Raw genomic sequence first — 21,781 nt, 5'->3', positions numbered from 1 at the left:
TCTGTCTGTCTGTCTGTCTGTCTGTCTGTCTGTCTGTCTGTCTGTCTGTCTGTCTGTCTGTCTGTCTGTCTGTCTGTCTGTCTGTCTGTCTGTCTGTCTGTCTGTCTGTCTGTCTGTCTGTCTGTCTGTCTGTCTGTCTGTCTGTCTGTCTGTCTGTCTGTCTGTCTGTCTGTCTGTCTGTCTGTCTGTCTGTCTGTCTGTCTGTCTGTCTGTCTGTCTGTCTGTCTGTCTGTCTGTCTGTCTGTCTGTCTGTCCGTATGTTCCTTATAGAATCGAAAACTACTGAACCAATCGGCATGAAAATATGCATGTAGAGGTTTTTTGGGGCCAGGAAAGGTTTTAGTGATGGTTAGAAACCCCTCCCCCCACTAAGAGGGGGGGACTCCCATACAAATGAAACACAAATTTCTGCATAACTCGACAACTAATCAAGCAAATAGAACAAAATTTGGCATGTGGGTGTTTTCGGTGACAAGAATTTATTCTATGGTAAATTGAGACCCCTCCCCTCTTTATAAGGGGAATTATAACTCCTCTCATCTTTAAAAGGGGGGGCTTCCATTCAAATTTCCTCATAACTCGAGAACTAATCAAGCAAATGGAACCAAATTTGGCATGTGAAGGTTTTCGAGGGCAAGAATATTTTCTATAGTAAATTGGGACCCCTCCCCACTTTAAGAGGGGGGCTCCTGTACCAAAGAAACACAATTTTCCTCATAACTCGAGAAGTAATTAAGCAAATGGAACCAAATTTGGCACGTGGGTGTTTTTGGAGACAAAAATTTTTTCTATGACGAATTGGGACCCCTGCCCGTTTTAGGAGGGGGGGATCCTATACACATGAAATACAAATTTCCTCATAACTGAAGAACTAATCAAGCAAATGGAACCAAAATTTGGCATGTGAAAGTTTTCGAGGGCAAGAATATTTTCTATGGTAAATAAGGACCCCTCCCCACTTTAAGAGGGGGGGCTCCTATACAAACGAAATACAAATTTCCTCATAACTCCAGAACTAATCAAGCAAATGGAACAAAATTTGGCACGTGGGTGTTTTTGGAGACAACATTTTTTTCTATGATGAACTGGGACCCTTCCTCACTTTAGGAGGGGGGCTCTTATACAAATGAAATACAAATTTCCTCATAACTCGAGAACTAATCAAGCAAATGGAACCAAATTTGACAGAAATCCTTTTTTATATAGAAGATAATCGTCTTTGCGGCAATACTTTACAGTTGGGTGGCCGATTAAACACTTGCCATATATCTCTGAAATTTTGCAAATGTTAATGTAGACAAGAAAATAATTTTAAATATTTCTTTGATTAGAAATAATTAAAATTATTTCCAGGAATCCTTTGTTGAGGCTGTGTTGGTATTAATAAGAATATAAATAAGAATAAGATTGGGCTTTCCCTCGATTTTTGGGAACCCTCCCTCTTATTAGAAAAAGCATCATTTTCGTCAAATTCGCTTATTTTCTTTTGCTTATATCTTCGTAAATATTTAATTTAGCAAAAAACTTTATTCTACATTTTCATGGAAAATCATCTGAGAAATCCGGAAAAAATACTAGATTTTTGCGGCAGCGCTGCCAAATATTGTTATTTTCGATTTGAAAACTAAATTTGTATTTTTCTCTCATTGAGTACAATTTGATCTCAAAAATTTCAACACCATCGTGGTCCTCAGCATTTTTCACATAAAAATCACTCAAAATCCTGAGGTGTTCGGTCCCGTTCTCGAGATATAGCGTTTTGAAACAAACAATTCCCAATTTTTCAAGTAAAATCAAACAAAATAAAATTTCCTAGCAATAAGCAAATATCAAAATAAAGCAAAATTATTCTGGTTTAATAAACAGTATATAATACAACTAAAGTTTGTTTTTGAGCGTCTTAGCAGAATACGAAAATTGAGTGAACGAAAAGTCAAACAAACAATTCCTAGATTCTCATGCCTTCAACCATGTGAGATGGCTAGCAGCAGGGGTGATATAATGTCAACTGTGCAACAATACCATTCACTTGCGCAAAGCAAAATGCAAAAAAAGAATTATCAATGCCTAATTGCTTATAACGAAAATCTGTATTGTATTGACGAAACGAGCAGTATATATCATTGTTTAGGTTTCTATATAATTCATATGAAATAAATTAATTCTTCGCCGGAGTTGCGAAGAAAAGGAAGTCAGCAGCATCTATTCCTGGTATCCGATCGCAGTAATTCCTGTTAGTACCAATTCTGTTATAATGAAAATAGTTTCCGAATCAAATTCAGGGACTACATATAAAGTATCAAAAAAATAAGCAGAAAAGGCACAAGGAAAGAATTATTTGGAGAAATAAAAATATATTAATACTGTTAATACTGATATGAAATATTGATATGAATTTATAATGTTCAAATGCTAGTGAAAACTGTGAAGTTGGCGTCACTGTTAGGAAAAACTATATTATATTCTTGAATGAAAGAAAAATCTAAACTACAAAACAATTCGAAAACAGACATTTATGAAGCCTTCAAGTAGAAGGTGAAAAGCGTATCTGTTGAATTAAAATTAATAGTGGAATTTTATTGTGAAAATAGGTTTGACTTTTCTTTCACCCAACTTTTGTATTCTGCTAAGACGCTTATCTAAGAGTGTGCGTTAAGCACAATAGCCCCTCCCTGAAGTAATACCGATAAGGTGGTGCCAGGGGGGATTGAGGCTGGAGACTCGAGTAGGGGGGTCGGGATACCAAACCCCATTCCCTGAGTTGTCTTCTCAGGTGTCTGATAGCAGATTTCCCTACTCGTTAAAAAAAAAGAAGCTCAAAAACAAACTTTTGTTATATTATATACTGTTTCTATGCTTCCACAACAGCGCAATGTTGCTTTAGATTAAACCAGATTAATTTTGCTTTTTTACCTTTGTTATACTATAACAAAGGTTTAAAAATTGGTCGAAAAACACGAAATTGATCCGAGGCCCGGAGGGCCAAGTCACATATATCAATCGATAGGGTTCGACGATTTGAGCAATGTCTGGGTGTGTGTGTATGTATGTAATGATTTTTTTCTATAGCCTGTTTCTCAGAGATGGCTGAACCGAATCGTTCGCTATTACTTTTGTTTGAAAGGTATTATTGTCTAATAGATCACTATTGAGTTGTTTCGTGATACGACATTTCGTTTAAAAGTTATAAGCAAAAATGTGAAAAATACGTGACACGGGTTTCACCGGAACTACATGACCGATTTCAACGATCTTAGTATAGTATCTTAGCCCTTATTAAAACTAAATTGTTCAGGAGTTGTTAATTGAAAACAAACAAGTATTTTAAAAGTTATGCTTAAAAAACCTGTTTTGACAAGGTAATAATTATCGCCTGTTTCTTAGAGATGACTAAACCGATTTATGCGCTATTAGTCTCATTTGAAAGATAATATATCCTAATAGATCACTATTGAATGATTTTTTGATTGGACGTTTAATTTGAAAGTTACGAGCAACCGTATACACCACACCAAAATTAACAAAAATTAGTTCAGATTTTAACCAACATAATTTACCTAATTTCAAAGATTTTAATATCAAACGAGAGGTTTTGACACTACGAATATATATGCAAAATTTCATAAGAATTGGTTGTAGCGGTCAAAAGATATTAACCCTCGAACGCTCGCGCCAACTTTTGTAACACAGTTACTCGCGCGCAAAATAGCCCCAAACCAAAGAAAACGTGTGCACTAGAGTTTTGATTGGGAAAACTTGGTTTTAGGTTTATCGAACCTTTGGAAGAGTTTCTTGAAAGCTCTATCGTTTGGTGGAACTCAAATTTTGATTAATCCCCCTTAAAGTGAAATAAATAAAATATTTTTCTTCAGTGTCAATATAACACATTGATGTGTTCTGCAAAGTTATAGAGCATATTATTACAAGATATATTGCTAAAGACAGTAACCTTCTATCTCTGCAGCGAAGATAGAAAAATCTTATTTATTGTATATGAATTTGTAAAATCAGTTTTTCTATTTTTGCTCTTTTTGTAATTGTTGTATGACTTTTTCAAGTACTACAAAATTGTACAAATAGTAAAAATACACAACTTTGCTGAAAATAGTATACCTGTATGTTTGCTTGTTTAGGAACTGTAGAACTTTGATTATAAGGAATACCCCAATTTTGACTCCGAATTACCTGACTACCAGCAGACGGTTACATTTCAAACATTTTACATTTGCTGCATACACTTTCCCAACAATTTAAATTATTAATGCATTGAATAATTAGGACATTTTGCGCACAATAAGTTTGTTGCAGAATATACGTTAGTTAAACAGCGTTTTGTAACTTTATAACAATATGGCGTTGAAAAACCTATACGTGTTGTACAAAATACAACAGCGTGAGTAACCGAACGTTAATAAAAATAGATGAAAATTATTCAAGAAAACTCTATTGATGTGATTCAAATAGAATGGCATTACAGGAAACTATGCATAGCTCAAAAACCTATAAACTAGACCTTTACTAGACAATGTATATGTTAAAGAATAAGATTTCCTCTTACAACTTACTTTTATTTGCACTTACTCAGGTTAATAACAACTTACTTATCCTTACTCAGCAATTTCATGAAAAAAGGATCTATCAAAATTTAAAAGTGTTCCTATTTTGTTCAAATTTTGTAAACTTATTCAATTTTCAAAAATTTTATGTAAACCAACGCACTACGCAACGATAACCAATAGATGAATTATGTTCCGAAAACGACTTCGATTTCTATCTCAAATAGCAAGTAAGACCGTATAACACAGGTTCCTTTCACCACTAGGTGGATTAAATCGGGTTTTGTTATTTACTTATTGCTAGGAAGTTTCATTTTGTTTACAGTTTTACATGAGAAATTGGGAATTGTTTGTTTCAAAACGCTATTTCTCGAGAACGGGACGGAACACCTCGTGGTTTTGAGTGATTCTTATGTAAAAAAGTCTGAGGACCACGATGGTGTTGAAATTTTTGAGATCAAATTGTACTCATTGAGAGAAAAATACAAATTTAGCCGCAAAAAACTAATATTTTTTCGGATTTCTCAGATGATTTTCCATGAAAATGTAGAATAAAGTTTTTTGCTAAATTGAATATTTACGAAGATATAAGCAAAAGAAAATAAGCGAATTTGACGAAAATGATGCTTTTTCTAATAAGAGGGAGGGTTCCCAAAAATCGAGGGAAAGTCCAATCTTATTCTTATTCTTATTCTTATTAATACCAACACAGCCTCAACAAAGGATTCCTGGAAATAATTTTAATTATTTCTAATCAAAGAAATATTTAAAATTATTTTCTTGTCTGCATTAACATTTGCAAAATTTCAGAGATATATGGCAAGTGTTTAATCGGCCACCCAACTGTAAAGTATTGCCGCAAAGACGATTATCTTCTATATAAAAAAGGATTTCTGTCTGTCTATCTGTCTGCGAATTTGACGAAAATGGTGCTTTAATAAAAGGGGGGGTTCCCAAAAATCGAGGGAAAGTCCAATCGGCACTAAACTTGGGATTTTTGCTTCTTGACCCAAAACGAACAATCTGGCCGAGTTTGGTGAAAATCCGAGAAGGTCGATTACAGGTCACTCGGACACTTGACGTGGAATGACCCGTATGCTATCTCAGCATGTTTTAGCGTTTTTTTTTAAATAATCCAATATTTCAAAACATGCTAGAGGTCTAATGGTAGCTCGGATTTCAACGGCGTCAAAGGAAAAGTTCTTCAAAAAATAGTGCTGAATAAATCCCAATAATTGAGTATGCAGTAATTTTATCAAAGTATGCCACAATTTTAAATTTCATTTCAATTTCAAAAGTTCTTCAAAAAATAATGCTGAATAAATCCCAATAATTGAGTATGCAATAATTTTATCAAAGTATGCCACAATATTTATTTTCATTAAAAAAGTGCTATATTTTCGCGTAAAACACGCTTAAAAGTTTTGAAGGCAAGGTTCGCCACTATTGTCACTACCGGTAAAAGTTAGCGTAAAATATGAACTCTCAAATAGATATAGTCTCATTTAGCGCAGAGTAGCGCAGAGTACAGATGTTACGCTTGTAAGGCTACTATATCAGAATTCAATAATATAGACAAAATGCATACACTCAAAGTAAACGTAGGATATCTCAATTATGACATATCTCCTTTACATGGTTGGATAAGCTGCTTCGAAAGCGCGGTCCATATTGCATATTGACTAGATTTTAGAGGTTGGAGAAAATCTGGAGGATACAGCGATAGTAATGACGGATATACAGCTCGAAGATTTTATGCCAATCCTGGGGTGACATTGCGATTCTCGTTTCGAATGATTTTGGTTCGTTTCGACCAAGTTAAACGAATAGGCGAAGCGAACCAAAATCACTCGAAACGAGAATCGCAATGTCACCCCTGGTATTAGTTCTGAAATCACGGGTATAGATATGAAATTAATTAAAAGGTTGAGAAATTTTCTCATAGCAAGTTCTTGAACACATTAGTTCAGAAAAATTCGAAACTTATTGTTTGTATACCAAAAACCTTTACGTCAGGGTATACTCCTTATATAACACGTCCACTGCAATGCAAAGAATATGAATTCGCGGTCATAAATGAATCTGGACAACTATATTACTCATAAAACGAATGACAGAAGAAGCACAAAAATAAGTTTCTTTTTGTTTAATTATAGTCACAACTTGGGCCATTCGTGACTTCTGTGGGGTTGGGAATTGAACCCAGATCCTCGGTGTAAGAGGCGTGAATGCTAGTCACTACACCGGTAGTGACCCTCATGAAAACAAGGTTATTGCCTCATGATAAATATAGTGATAAAAATACAAGACAATATTTTACATGCAAAAATGAGTGTGAAAATACAAATCGTGATAGAATTATTCGTCTTCTAATTTCTCTGAATAAAGTTTATAGCTTCTTCGAAACGGAAAAATATAATTAGAAAAATCTTCCTGAGAACGCTATATTACTATTGAAAGACGAAATGTGAAACGAGTGATTCTGCAGAAGGAGAAGAAGACCAAGAAGAAGAAGAAGAAAAAGAATAAGAAGAAGAATAAGAAGAAGAAGAAAAAGAAGATGGAGAAAAAGAAAATTTAAAAAACCAATAAGGGGAAAAGTTTTGAATTTTGATTAATATTAGCTTATATGTGATTTTGTGTTGTTAATTAAAGCTCATACTTCCTTTGTATTGTTTTATAAAATGTTTTATCCTATAAAAATCCATCTGCAATAGTTTTTCAAATGATCCCCATTTCTTATACGTCTTTATACTTGGAAAATACTTGAAAAATAGTTGAAAATTCTCCCTATCCCAAAAAATATACGTTCCTATGCAAAATACACCTGAAATTCGGACTCAGCACCCCAAAATTACTTAAGAACCACATACTATCCTTGATTTAAAGAGATTTTTTTGCTTGGCTAGCATTTGTATGGAGTCGCCCCACTGTGCCCTGGGGCGGTGCATACCAGGTGGTGATGAAAAAGATGAAGGGTACATCCGCTCCGCAGGAAACCTGCCCCTAAAAGCTGAAAGTCATCGTGGAAGGGCTCTGTCCGCAACTCGATCTAGCTTGGTGGCCTCTGACCCCGTACGGTCAATCAAATGATGTCCTCATTCCGGTCACGAAAGGAACTCATCGTAATTGCCAGGGGTTTAAAAACGAAGAAAGCGCCCGGTCCTGACGGGATTCCGAACGAGGCACTCAAAGTGGCGATCCAAGCATATCCATAAGCATAAGTTTAGAGAGACGCTTCAGAATTGCCTAGAGGTATGCGAATTTTCAGACAAATGGAAAGTCCAAAGATTGGTACTGTTGCCAAAGCCGGGGAAACCGCCTGGTGAGCCTTGGTCATACAGGCCAATTTGCCTACGTTAGGTAAATTTGGACACGTTAGACAAATTGCTAGAGCGGGTAATCCTAAACAGGCTGACGCCTGTGGTGAAAAGTGATGTTGGCTTGGCAAGCTCGCAGTTTGGTTTCCGTAAGGGGAAGTTCACTGTAGAGGCCATAAAGTCCGTGGCGAAGAAGTACAAAGTGACAGCGAGTGTTCCACAGGGCTCGATTCTCGGCCCCACGCTCTGGAATGCCATGTACGATGGGCTGAGGCTCGAACTACTCAATGGGGTCGAGATCACTGGTTTCGCCGATGATTTCGTCCTTACAGTGGTAGGCGAGTTTCTAGAGGAGGTGGAAATGCTGGCATCGGACGCCATAAGCATAATAGAGGGCTGGATGGCGGGCGTCAATCTACGACTGGCCCACCACAAGACGGAAGCGGTGATGATCAGTAACCGCAAGTCGGCCTTAGAGGCCAACATAATCATTGGAGGATAGGTGATTGTCTCCAAACGAAGTGTGAAGTACCTGGGCATTATGGATTATGCTTGTGGTAAAGCGTCAACGGCGGTTACTGCGCTGTCCAAGATCATGCCGAACGGCTACGGTCCTAGCAGCAGTAAGAGACACCTGATGGTCAGCGTTGCCATATCGATGCTACGGTATGGTGCACCAGCATGGGCCCCGGCTTTGGAGAGTAAGCGCAATCAGGCATGTCTGACTAAGGTGTTCAGGCTGTTGGCATTGCGCGTTGCGTGCGGCTACCGTACCATATCATTGGATGCGATTGGGGTTATTGCAGCCATGATTCCCATATGCATACTTCTAGGCGAGGATGTCGAGTGCCATAGGCAGAGGAACGTCAGGGGCGTTAGGGACAGAGTTAGGTTGGACTCTATTAGGCGTTGGCAGGCGGAATGGGATCGCACCGATCATGGTAGGTGGACCCATAGGCTGATTTCGAACATATCGTCTTGGATCGGTAGAGGACATGGTGAGTTAAACTTATTCCTTACCCAGTTTCTGTCGGCACATGGATGCTTTAAGAAGTATCTACACACGCGTGGGCGGGTAGGCTCACCCTTTGGCCCCGTTTGCATGGTAGCTGAGGAAACGGCGGATCATGTGATGTTTCAATGCCTGCGTTTCACGACCACTCGGCGGGTGATGCTTGCGGTCGTTGGAGAAGACACCAACGCCGACAATATCGTGCAAAGAATGTGCGCTGAGCAGCGCGCATGGGATGCCATCGCTAGGGCGGCAACGGATGTGATAACGGAGTTGCAACGGCTAGAACGTTTGCAACGGCAGGGCCTAACATAGCTTAGCTAGGATCAGTAATGGGCTGATTGGCCATCCCAGGCCTTAGGTGAAGGGTAGTAACGGTATGAAGTGACAAGGGTGTTGTGTGAACCCACATACGCAACGGATAAGTCGGAGTCTTAGGCACGTCCCAGTAAACCATTTGGTTTGTATATCTCGATTGCAACTGAGATACACGAAATCAAGTCTGAACGAAAAAGTTATATTTCACGCCATATAAGAACATATGTGTACCAAAGTGGAGGCGATATACGTGCGAAAATTTTGACAATTATTTGTAATTCTGTTTTGCGTAGTTTTTATAACACGCAACTAAATACTCCTGAATATATGATTAAGATATAATCAAATATTGTAATCGTCTATACTGCTTTATAATTCACAGTCATGAATTCTATATGAAGACACGCACGACTGCAAAACAACTTATTGTTCACTTCGATTTGACATACTCTAATCATTATACATTTCCAATGTGAAATTGACTGAAGTTTTTGGAGCGTCTTAGTAGAATACGAAAGCTAAAAATAAAAAATAAGAAAGCTTATCCAATTTAATTCTACTATGTGTATTTTATTCAATGACAGATACGTATTTCGCCTACGACTTGCAGGCTTCCTCGGTGTCTGTTTTCGAACTCTGTTCGAAGACTGCTCGAAAACAGACACTGAGGAAGCCTGCAAGTCGTAGGCGAAATACGTATCTGTCATTGAATAAAATACACATAGTAGAATTAAATTGGATAAGTTTTCTTATTTTTTATTTTTAGGTAATGTGAAATTGATATGAAAACAATTTAATGTGAACTTTCTATTACGATTTTGTGTTATCTGGGGTCCTCCCTCCTGAAGTAAAACCTAACGGTAGTTCCGGGAAGTGTTCAGGAATGGGCAGCAGGAGAGTTTTTAGTAGGTAGGCGCATGTTGGCACCTTGCGAATCCTATTCGGCACCGTGAAGGTGCTGTCTGTGAAGATTTTCTCCCTGCATAAACAATATAAAAAAAGACATTTGTGCCTGTATAAATTTGGGATCCATCAATTATTTCTGTTGCTGAGATTTCTGGCCCTTCTAATGTTCCTGAATTTTAAAGTACTTCATAAACTATTTATGTTATTTAAAAGATTACACCGAGAAAATAAAATACTCCGGAGAAAACTGCCGGGTCCCAAATCTATGCATGCACAAAAATCTGGATTTGTGGTAGCGCTGCCGCCCAGCCGAAACTCGAACATAGGACGACTGGCCTGTATCCCAGAGCTAACTGGGCGGTTTAGTATGATATTCCCAAAATGTCTGTGTAAATTTCGTTCAATATAAACATATGGTAATAAACATTAAAAGTTGAAATACACTATAATCGATCTGCTATAAGAATCTGTTTAACATTTTTTTAATTTTTAGAACAATTTATACTAGATAAGACGCAATCTCACGTTCAACGCTTTTAGAATAAAAAATCGTAGGGGAATTGTGTATAACGTGCCCCCCCTGGCCAATGTGCCCCCCTTCGTTTTTCGCTAAACAAGCGAAATCAAAATGCAAAACCACCCAGAAACCATAGTATTTGATGGAACTAGCCTACTATGCAAGTATGACAGTTGTCACATGCTGTAAAAACAAAACAAAAATAAATTTGTTTTTGAGTAGCTTCCGATGTAACTTTTGGCGTCATTTCCATAAGCTATTTTCTTGTCAAAATCTGTAAATAACCGGTTGTTGCGATTCGATTGCATAAAGTGAACTTCAAGAAGACATCCCTGCAAAAAATAACGGTATGAAACGCTTGATTTGCTTTAGCATTTAATATTTTTTCTAATAAGTAAAAGCAGGCCAATATGCCCCACTTGCGGTGGTGCAATTTGCCCCTTTGCAAATGTGGCTATAAACATAGGTAAACAGATCTAAGTTGAAGCCAACTGCCATTTTTTAATTCAATTAGTATTGTAGAGCAACCGTGGTGGGAATAATTTATTACCAACGTCCACATTCTAGGTAATTCAACTACCCGGTACAAAACGCCACAGCTGCAGTATAATGTGCCCCATGCAGAAAAGAAAAAGTGCACCAGAAGGTGGAAACTAGGTTTATTTTACATAAAATAACGATATTTTGCAAAACAAAGGAAATAGTTTTACTTTCTACAAAATAGAGCTGGTCTGTCACTGGTAGAAATACTCAAATTACCGCATTGGGCATATTATACCGCATGTGGGGCATTTTACCCCGCGCAGACGAGAAACACAACATTTAGGTGCTTTTATTAAATAATTCCTAGCATGTTTATTCCACAATACTAAATGAAATAAACAATTGCAATTGGTTGTCAGCTTAAATACCAACATATACACGTAGTTGTAACGTTAATTTGGGGAAGTATAACGGAGATATATCCATTTATTCTTAGGGGGGGCACATTATACACATTTCCCCTATATTGTGGGGTCAGTCCTGGTGTAGTGGTTAGCATTCACGCCTCTCACGCCGAGGGTTCGGATTTAAATCCCAATCCCGCAGAAGTCATGAATGACAGAATCTGTTAAAGTGACTATAATCTAACACAAAAAATCGTATACTTACACTTCTACAAGAACTGGAAAAGCCGCATCTCGCAGCTCTTCGCGCCAGCTTGGAGGAAGCAATAATTGTACTGCGGCCCGAGTTCCATGCGGTAGAGGTATTTCAAATGATCTTTGAGTTGGTAGTGCAAGTTCTTGTAGCTTACTTGTAAACGCCGGTCTTGTGTCAAATAGCACTTGAAGTAATTTATGTGTTGAAGCTGAGTGAACAACTGTAAATATAACAAGACAAAGTATATTTCAAAGTATGCAGGGGAAAATAGTCAACACTGGGATATCAGAAAAAGAGAGTAAACGGAAATGCCTTAGTCATAAAGCATTCATTCAGGATCTATGATATTTTACGTGAAAAGAAAATTTGAGAACCAGCATCACGTTATGCAATCAAAAAAAATTGATTATTTTTTAATATATCTTCCAAAAAAAAACATTTAGAGGGGTAATTCAAATTTAAGTTTTATTGCAAACATTTCCAACAAGACGCGACCGCATAGAGGACCCAGAACTACGTAAGTCTCTTTTTAGCAATAGTAGCATGTATTGTGCCTTGCAGCAAATTTGCAAGTCCTACACAGTTTCATATTTTAATAATAATTATCCTGTACTGACCAATTACATTGAAAATATGCTTGTCAAGGATGGAGGGGTGCAGTGAGGAGGCAATAACGACAAACTGATGGTTCAAATTGATAAATTGCAAACATGTGTGAGACACACAGAAAATAATCACGCTTATAATTTTTGCGTGTGGGTCTGATACTTCGGTTAAAGGAGAGGAGTGGTTTTGCACTCTGGCGTACTTCCCAAGCACAGATATCAAATTGGACTAGGTTTAATCGCGTTCGTAAGGAATTTGTTGGGACGTGGGGACTTTGCCACTCTTTCTGGCGTACTTCCCTAGCAAAAAGCAAAGCAAAGCCTAGGTGCTACATTCCGTTATCGAAACTTAGCCTTCTGTTTTTATACGACAGACTTCGCAGCCAGCGGTTAGAGTGCAGGACACTTGGAAGGCCAATTGCTACGATCCTATTGACTCTATCAGCCTCTCTCAGCCGAGATTCGAACATACGACGACTGGCTTATTAGGCCAGCGTCATATCTCGAAGCCAACTGGAAGGCCCCAAGCACAGATATCAAATTGGTCTAGGTTCAATCGTCGCAAAGAATCTTCGACCTGTTGGGAAGGGGAGATTTTGTCACTTTTTGACGTAGGACTACGTCTTTGTTTACTATACGAAAAATAGAAGTGTAACGTTTGAATGATGTATTTCAAACGCTAATAGCTACTATACTACTGAACGAAACATAACAGTTCATATCTCGAGGGATAGATAAAATGTCCAGCATTTTTATAGTAACATATTAATAATAATTTTTTATATGCTAAATAGTAAAAATGTGTGTAAAGATTTAAGGTCGAATTTTCCCATACATTTCCCTTGTGATCGCCTAGCTTCACAGGCACGGACGACAATTAGATACACCAAAGGATTTGGATCCAAATGATAACCTTTGAGACCACTTTGTTAGCCACGTCCCTTTTCTAATCCAATTGGCAACATCGATGGCTATTGACGGCAACACCGACCCCGAAGACAAGCGGAATCAGCGGGCAATGGCCAACGTGAATCCCACAAGATGCACTTTACGTTACATTTTGCATTATCCCCATCGCAGACATGCGAAATTGTTCGATAGCTTACTCAATCAGTGTCGGACAATCATTTAAGCAGCAGCAGCCGATATGGTTTCCTCCACCACCTACACTAGCTTACAAGTAGCAGCGGCAGTGCCAGTGACTATAAAATGGTGCACTTGGTTCGCCGCCTGCTCATTTATCGCACGATCGCACTGACGGACGGTCAGTATTTATCATCGACGGCTATTGGTGGCGAAACCAACGGCATTTGGAGGCAACACTGACAGCAATTGGATGTAAAAACGATAGCATTTTGGCGGCAACACCGGCAATTGGATGCAAATCCAAGGACTTTTGCGGTAGTTAATGGCAACTCGAGGCATACCCGATGGCATTTTGGCGGCAGTTTCAATGGCAATTATCGCAAACCAACACTGAAGGCAAACGGAAACGGAACGACTGACTGGCAGTAAATTCAGCAGCAGGCCGTTGTTATAAGAGCTATAGTAATTGAAGAATAGAAAGATTTTTCTACACTTTCTAAATGGTCAACGTTCCATTCGGATAATTATTTGAGCAGCAGCAGCAGCCGATCTGGTTTCTCCCACACCTACACTAGCTTACAAGTAGCAACGGCAGTGCCAGTGACTATAAAATAGCACACTAGGTTCGCCATCTTCTCATTTATCGCACAATCGCACTGACGGACGGTAAGTATTTTGATAAAACTAATCCATTTCTACTTTACAGTGATTTGGTATTTCCTATCACTCCTGTATTAGCGGGCAACCATCATCCTAGAGTCTAAAGGACCGAATAGCGACATCCATCTATATATTGGCAACAGTAATTATAGTACTGATTTTTGATAAGTGCTATCAGCTCAAACATAGTTCTTTTCAGGGCCACCAAACAATTTCAAACGGTTTTTTTCAAAACCACCATTGATTCAATGAAGAATTAAATCAGAATATTTCGCTCTTCTTTTACAAATAAACACTCAAACAATGATACTCACAGATACTCAAATATGCATATGCCATAAATGCAATTTGCATTAGTCTTTGATCTAATGATCAGACATAAAGTTATACTTCATCTATTAAAACATGTTATCAATGTAATGAGTATTATATGACACAGTCCTACGTCACCGTTTCGTACAACCCTTAGGGCTGTATACCTTGTAGTTTTTTCTAAAAATTACTTTAAAACTATATAGAGGTCTTTTGCAGCCAATCACGAAGCGAGGATTTCCAGTTGGACAATGCTTCATTATTTTGAATTTTTCAATATTGCGTACTTTGAAACCAATAGGTTTTCTATATTTGGGTTGATGCGTAGAAGATTTTCCAATCGATTGGTGTAAAAATATTAAAAATCGAGCAGGAAACCGTCAAGCTATTAGCGCTCAAGGCCTATCATTTTTCGTGACGCTCGCATTTTTCGATTTTTTGGAATGACACCCTATTCCAAACCTTGCCGTAAGACGTAGTTCTATGTCAAAAATTATTTTCCACAAGTCCATTTGCTATCTATTATCATCTGTAAGGTAATTCATGATAACGCATGTAAAATTGTAAACAATATTAATTATTTGCATGAACGCATGAATAAAAGATATTCAGCAAACTGCTGAAACTGCTTCTTGTGACTGTCAATTCATTATATGCCCTGTAAACCCAATAATCACGATTTATCATGAGTGACGACTCGATAATTTGTGTTATCTGCCAAAAGGAGGAAAAAGATCATAGAAAAGGCCGAACATTTTAAGTGCAAAAATGTAATAGGAAACGATGTGAGGAAATTACGCGAGCAACCTTATTTTTGTTCACTGGAGTGTAACGATTTTTATCTGAGAACCACCAGTTCAAGCATAGAATCCGAAGTGTTGAAAGAAATCCAGGTATTGTTGAGCAAGGTGCGCGAAACAAAGAACGAGATGAAAGCAGGTAAAAATACAGTAGGAGCAATGGAAAAAATTGAGGATTTTCTAATAATGTAATGTATATACTGGACACTATCACTTATTGTTCTTACAAAATAAAATAAGCATTTACCTTATTCGCCAACCGGTTTCGGGTAGATGTTACCCATCATCGGGGCTAGGTCCAACTGATTTTAATAAGAGAGTAGTTACAACTTAAGCTTTGTTAGATGAAAGAGCGGCGATACTGGAACAGTGCTAAACTAATAAAACCAGTGAGGAAGTCATCGCATTTGAACGCTTGGGAGTCCCTGCATATCACCACAGCTGAGCAATGTTTGATGAATGCAGACGATGCTCCGATAGTATCGCCGCTCTTTCATCTAACAAAGCTTAAGTTGTAACTACTCTCTTATCAAAATCAGTTGGACCTAGCCCCGATGATGGGTAACATCTACCCGAAACCGGTTAGCGAATAAGGTAAATGCTTATTTTATTTTGTAAGAACAATAAGTGATAGTGTCCAGTATATACATTACATTATTAGTTCAATAGTTCTTACGTTGCACGAAGATACGAAAGTGAAAGTAAAAAAAAAATGAGGATTTTCTTTTTGGACAATTGGATACCTTGCTGTGTGAAGTTAAATCAACCAAAATTGAGCATTCTGAATTGAAAGCTAGCGTCGCCTCATTGCAAAACGATCATCACCTAGTCAGCAGCCACGTAGCCAGGGGGGGAGCTGGTGGCCTTGGCCCCCCATCCCCCCCCCCCCCCCCCCAAATATTTTGGCTTACATTTTCAAAAAGGTGGAGCGACCAACGAGTTGGGAACGGGCTTCGTAGTGTTCGGCAAAATGCAGGACCGCGTAATGGACTGGATAACGATTAACGAGAGAATGCGCGTGTTGAGGGTAAAAGGCCGTTTCTTCAACTACACCATCATAAACGTGCATTGTCCACACGAAGGTAGACCCGACGACGAGAAGGGAGCGTTCTATGCGCAGATGGAGGCAACGTACGACAGCTGCTCACGACGGAACATCTAGATCGTCATCGGGGATATGAACGCCCATGTCGGCAGCGAAGCAATGTACAGACCGGTGATCGGGCCTCATAGCCTGCACACCGACACGAACGACAATGACCAGCGATGCGTCAACTTTGCAGCTTCCCGAGACTTGGTGTTCAGAAGCACTTTCTTTTCCCACAATGATATTCACAAAGCCACTTGGAGATCACCTGACCAACGAACTTCGAACCAAATCGACCAATGTCAACGACCATATTCTCATCGGGGGCCGGTTTTTCTCGAACATCACCAACGTACGCACCCGGATATCGACTCGGACCATTACCTAGTAGCAGTACATGTGCGCTTAAAACTATCAACGGCTTGTACCTCGCGACAAAGCCGCTCTCCTCGGTTAAACATTCGGCAGTGAAACAACCCGCAAGTTACCGAAAACTACGCGCACGTACTGGATGAAGCTCTGCTAGATGGAGTATTATACGCTCGGCCGTCAACGAGGCCGCAACCTAGGTACTTGGAGTGGAAACCTCGAGTGCACGAAATGATTGGTTTGACGGGGAATGCCAACAAGCGATGTAGAGGAAAAAAGAGCTTACAAAAAATATCTAAGCATATCCACAAGAGAGAATTTGGCCAATCATCGACGAGCGCGGATTGAGTTGACCACGATCCTGAAGACAAAAAGGGACAGAGATCGTAATGAACTGGAACAACTCCGGGCTATTGACACTCGCAAGTTTTACGAGAAGGTGAACCAAACTCGTAAGGGCTACACACCTAAACCTGACATGTATAGGGACGAGGGAGAAGATCTAATCACAAACGAGCGCGAGATGGTCGACAGGCGATATAGCAGTAGGTGACGGAACGGAAGATAACCGCGGAGTGCCTACAAACGACAAGTGCCTACAAACGACAAGTGCCTACAAACGACCCGATTCCGAAGAGATCCGGCGAGAAAATCGTCAGCTGAAGAATAGAACTACCGGTCTGATTAGTGTTTTGTATATCGTCAGCTTTGTGCGGCGTATGCTCCTTGATCGAAGCGTCTTGCGGAGGGAAATGTAGGCTCGATGCTAGAATTCCAGAAGCTATGTAGTCTTCAAAAATCTTATAAACATTCTTCTCAACAGCACACTTATGAGCAGTAATCCTATTGTACGCAAACTTTTAACACCATTAGAAAGTTACTTGTGTTACATGAATACTTAGTTAAATAAATTATTTAATTCGAAAGAAAACTATGCAACATGAGCATTAAATATATTTCTTAAACGAAAGTTTTCTGCATAATAACTTGGCCTTCCTACAGAGGCGAGTGAACCTCTTAAGTTTAAAACTTCTCTAACGAATACAATGGCTTAACCCCCCCCCCCCCCCCCCCCCCCCCCCAAACGAAAATCCTGGTTACGTCAATGCTAGTCACTGCTAAAGTAAACAAGCTGGAGTTAGAAGTTGATCGAATCAACAGAATTTTAATAAAAATTGCTATAATTTTGGGAATCCCCGCAATAAAAAACGAAATGTTGTCATAGCTGGTTAGCAAATTAGCTGCCTCTCTTGGATATGACTTACCCAATTTCGCTGTCGTTGATGCAAAACGACTGATTTCGAAGGATTGAAATGGACGCACTAAGACCCAAGTAACCAAAAGTTGCGAAAAAAGGGGATTTTTTGGATTAATCAGCCAACGAAAGTATCACGGATAGAACTCTATTCAGCCTAATTTTTAAGTAATTAACCATACTTTCAAGTTCGTATTTAATGATTAAACTTCGCAGGGAATACAAAGCAACTTCTAACAGAACTATAAAGTTCTCAAAAAGTGCACTTAAGTCGCTGTTTCTGATTGGACGGGAACTAGAACGCCTTCGATAGCGTTAGAAAATAGTTTTAGGGTGGCGCAAATGTCACTTAGCACGGTGGTCTTTTAGCCCAGTCACAGGGCGCACTTAGCTTGCGTTCGGATTCGACCGTAGTAAAATATCACATAACTTTATCACAGTTCTTTGATGAAAAAGTCTACATTTATTCTTATAACTGTATTGCACGTCTATCTAGCGCAGGTTAGATAGATTGTTTGCTTCTGAACGAACTGATTCAACTCATTTGTTCTGCCACTGTACAAGCGATATAACATTATATAAATATTGATTATAAAAAATCCGCTATACAAACAATATTATCCCTATTAAATTTTTAGTTTTATTTCTTCATTTTCTTCGTTTAGGCTGATTCAAAACTCGTCACATTTATTGTATTTAAAAACTCATAAATTTGAAAGTTTTGGTACAATGTAGCAAATTAATAAGTTTTCAACAGTTTTCTAAATAATATAAATAATAAGAGCACAAAATTGAGAAAAAGTTACAAATATTACGAAAAGTCGTTGTATTGGCAGAGTTATTTATTTTAATTGATATTTTTTTCCCTGAAAGTTCAAACTGCAGCAAACCAACATTCAGCAAACATGAATCTCAAAAGATTTCAATCTCATATTGCAAGGGATTAAATTTTAAATAAAATTTAAATGTCTATCTGACCGGCAATGATCGTACTATTAAATGATCCTACTCAAACAATTCCTCTCAGCTAAGCGTCGAACATGCAGGCTGGTTTGTTAATCTAACATCGAAATGCTAATCAAAAACATGTTTAAGCCCTCTCTAGTGACAAAAAACAAAATTTCATCCTTGGGTCTAATAATATACTCATGTAATTTGCTTATGACACATTCCGCCGTGACGTTACAACGTTTTGACTTTTCTTTGCACAGTATTTATGTTTTAGCTGGGAAATCGTTGAGAAACCCCCAAATATTATTATATATTTGAAAAGATTACAAAATTTCCTATTAAAAGTGAATAAATTAATAGCATTTGCTTTGCCCAGATTGTTTTGGAAAGCAAATATGCAGCGTGACGTTACAACGCGCCAGAAATTCGTCTTTTGGTTCTTCTGTTTTTTTTCATGTTGGGTTCTTCTGTTAAGAAACATGAAAATTCTGCTTTCTTTCAAATTTTATCTAAAGATTTTCTTCTATGATTTGATAAGAGATGAATACTGAACAACTTGCCGTTTTCAGAATTCCGATAGTTAGTGAAGTTAATTTTTAAACAGCTTTTACTTTTCGTGACGTTACAACGCTCTGCTCTGCACAGAGACGATCGTAGCTCCGTTGTAACGTCACGAAAAATCTGTTCATTTAATATTCGTTAATTATCGTTGTTGCTACCCTCTGCACATGAGGAATAATCCAAAAATGTGTTGTTAATTTGTTTTTCACTATTTTGCCTACGTAACTGTGGGGTTGTTCACAAATTACGTCGCGCAGTGGGAGGGATGCTAAGAAAATGATACATAAGTAATGGCATCGAAACCTTAAGACATAGCATAATAGTTGCTTCAGAAAAGTTTCTTCATTTAAAAAGCACTTTCTAGTGGTGACAAAATATTCGGACATTAGGGTGTCCTCAAGCAGATACAAAAAATATTTTCTCTATTTTATGTCAGAAATGATTGCTGTCTACAAAACATTTGGATAAAAACTAATTTTAAGAAACTTTGTTGAATACTGAAAATTTATATTTCGTACATGAAAAAGTTATAGAGCCAAGCTCTTAGGGACACCCTTAAAAATAGATTTTTCTTCGATCTAGCTCTTTAATAACGCTTCGTATTGCTTGAAAATGTTCTAATAAATTGGTAATCTAATTAAATTGCACATTTTTGTCGTAAATAGAAGGCTCTATCTTTTTCCCTTTAGAAGCTATTACTGTTTTTTTATTTTTACATGTACTCTTTAATGTACTGTATCTCGGGGAAAAACAGCTATAAGCAGCTAATCTCACTTGTTTTTTGAGAGTCAATTTATGCTGTATTCCACCATGTACAACATAGGGTAAAACACTGTGGAATATCTAAAAAATATTTATATAGTAGAAAGGCAAAAGGTATTATGAAGGCACCCGTAGGTGAATATGTCGAAATAAAAGAAACATGGGAGCTCCTAAAGGGAAAAAGATAGAGCTCTAGTATCTTCGACGAAAGCGTGTAATTTATTTCGATTACTAATTTATTAGAACATCTAAAAGGTGTACGAAGCGTGTTTGTGTGTGTGTGTGTGTGTGTGTGTGTGTGTGTGTGTGTGTGTGTGTGTGTGTGTGTGTGTGTGTGTGTGTGTGTGTGTGTGTGTGTGTGTGTGTGTGTGTGTGTGTGTGTGTGTGCCTTATGCCCGTGCCCATGCTGTTCCAGGCCTTATGCCCGTGCTCGAAGCATCGGAAGAAAGCCTCCGATTGCTTCAGCACGCTTAGTGGGCATACCGACCACCCCACTTTTAACCTAGCAGCTTTCAGGGCTTCATTTCCGTCCGCCAGCGGAAGTCGTATGGTGGCTACCTGGGTCCCGACAGGACCCTTACGCAGGCGAACCGCCTCGGTTGCCACCACCACTCCACTTTGCTCTTTGAGGGCCTGTACGACCTCACACACATCGGTGATCTCATCCAGGTTTTTAAGCTGGAGAGTCATTTCTGGTGTGAGAGCACGTACCTGCACTCCCTCCCCGAGCACTCCTTCCGCTTTGGGTAGTTCCTCTCTATTCTTTCCCATCGCCTTGATTAGCGATGGGCCGTTCATCGCTGTGTCTGGCGTGGCAGGCGTACCGCTGCCCTTGCCACCCACACTAGCACTTCGGGTTGCATCCTTCTCTACCCTTGGTGGAGAACGTTGGATGCCTCCCCTCGCGAACGGGTTTTCCACCGTATCCGCACTTGCTGTAAATTTGTTTAGAAGACTCATTCTGATCCTAAAGGGTCCCCCTTCAAGCCGCTATCCAAACCCATTTGAAGTAGTCGCTTTAATGATCCCATGGCGATCTATGGAACAGGGAGAACCATGCGAGGGTTGGGGCAGCGCCTTATGGGCAACTGCACCTCAGAGCCAGATCGGCGTAAATCAGGAAAAAGCATCTGAACCTACTCCCGCCCGGTGGTCGCCGGTCGATAGATTTGGAACGTACTTGAAGGCCTGCCAGGTTTTACGGGACGGAGACACATGCACCGTTTGCCACCTCGCCGTTTCAAGTCGCTATCACGTGACTTTACTAGGGGAGCTCGTCGCAAATGCCAGCCCTAAGTCGTGTTGTATATCGTGTCCGAATCATGTCCAATAACATAGCCGCCAGTTTACCGAAGTTGAAACCTTACTGGCATCGGCCCCAATGGGTCCCAACCCAGAAGTTTAAGGTCTAGGTGTCCCTCTCTCCCTGTCTGTTTACAACCACGGGTCCAACCAGAGGGGAGTTTCTGGTTTTTCCCGGGACTTGGTTGTATTACCAGCTGGCACCACGAGGAGATAGGGATAAGAGTTGCTATAACTGAAAGTGGTCAGGTTACACTGT

At 39.0% G+C, this 21,781-nt stretch overlaps 1 protein-coding gene across 1 annotated transcript in view; it reads right to left on the bottom strand.

The window, feature by feature from the left end:
- LOC128738116 (dipeptidyl peptidase 4) overlaps positions 1 to 21,781 on the bottom strand; it is a gene marked incomplete at its 5' end in the record, with an annotated part of 707,787 nt that overhangs the window by 209,331 nt on the left and 476,675 nt on the right. Inside the window, one exon of the mRNA XM_053832982.1 lies at positions 11,782 to 11,992. Coding sequence (XP_053688957.1) covers positions 11,782 to 11,992 — 211 coding nt within the window. The remainder of the gene's footprint in view (positions 1 to 11,781; positions 11,993 to 21,781) is intronic.

The sequence above is a fragment of the Sabethes cyaneus genome, chromosome 2 (assembly GCF_943734655.1).
Source record: "Sabethes cyaneus chromosome 2, idSabCyanKW18_F2, whole genome shotgun sequence".
Lineage (NCBI taxonomy): Eukaryota > Metazoa > Arthropoda > Insecta > Diptera > Culicidae > Sabethes > Sabethes cyaneus.
Note: the sequence above shows the minus strand (reverse complement) of the source record. Positions and strands in the feature narration are given on the sequence as shown.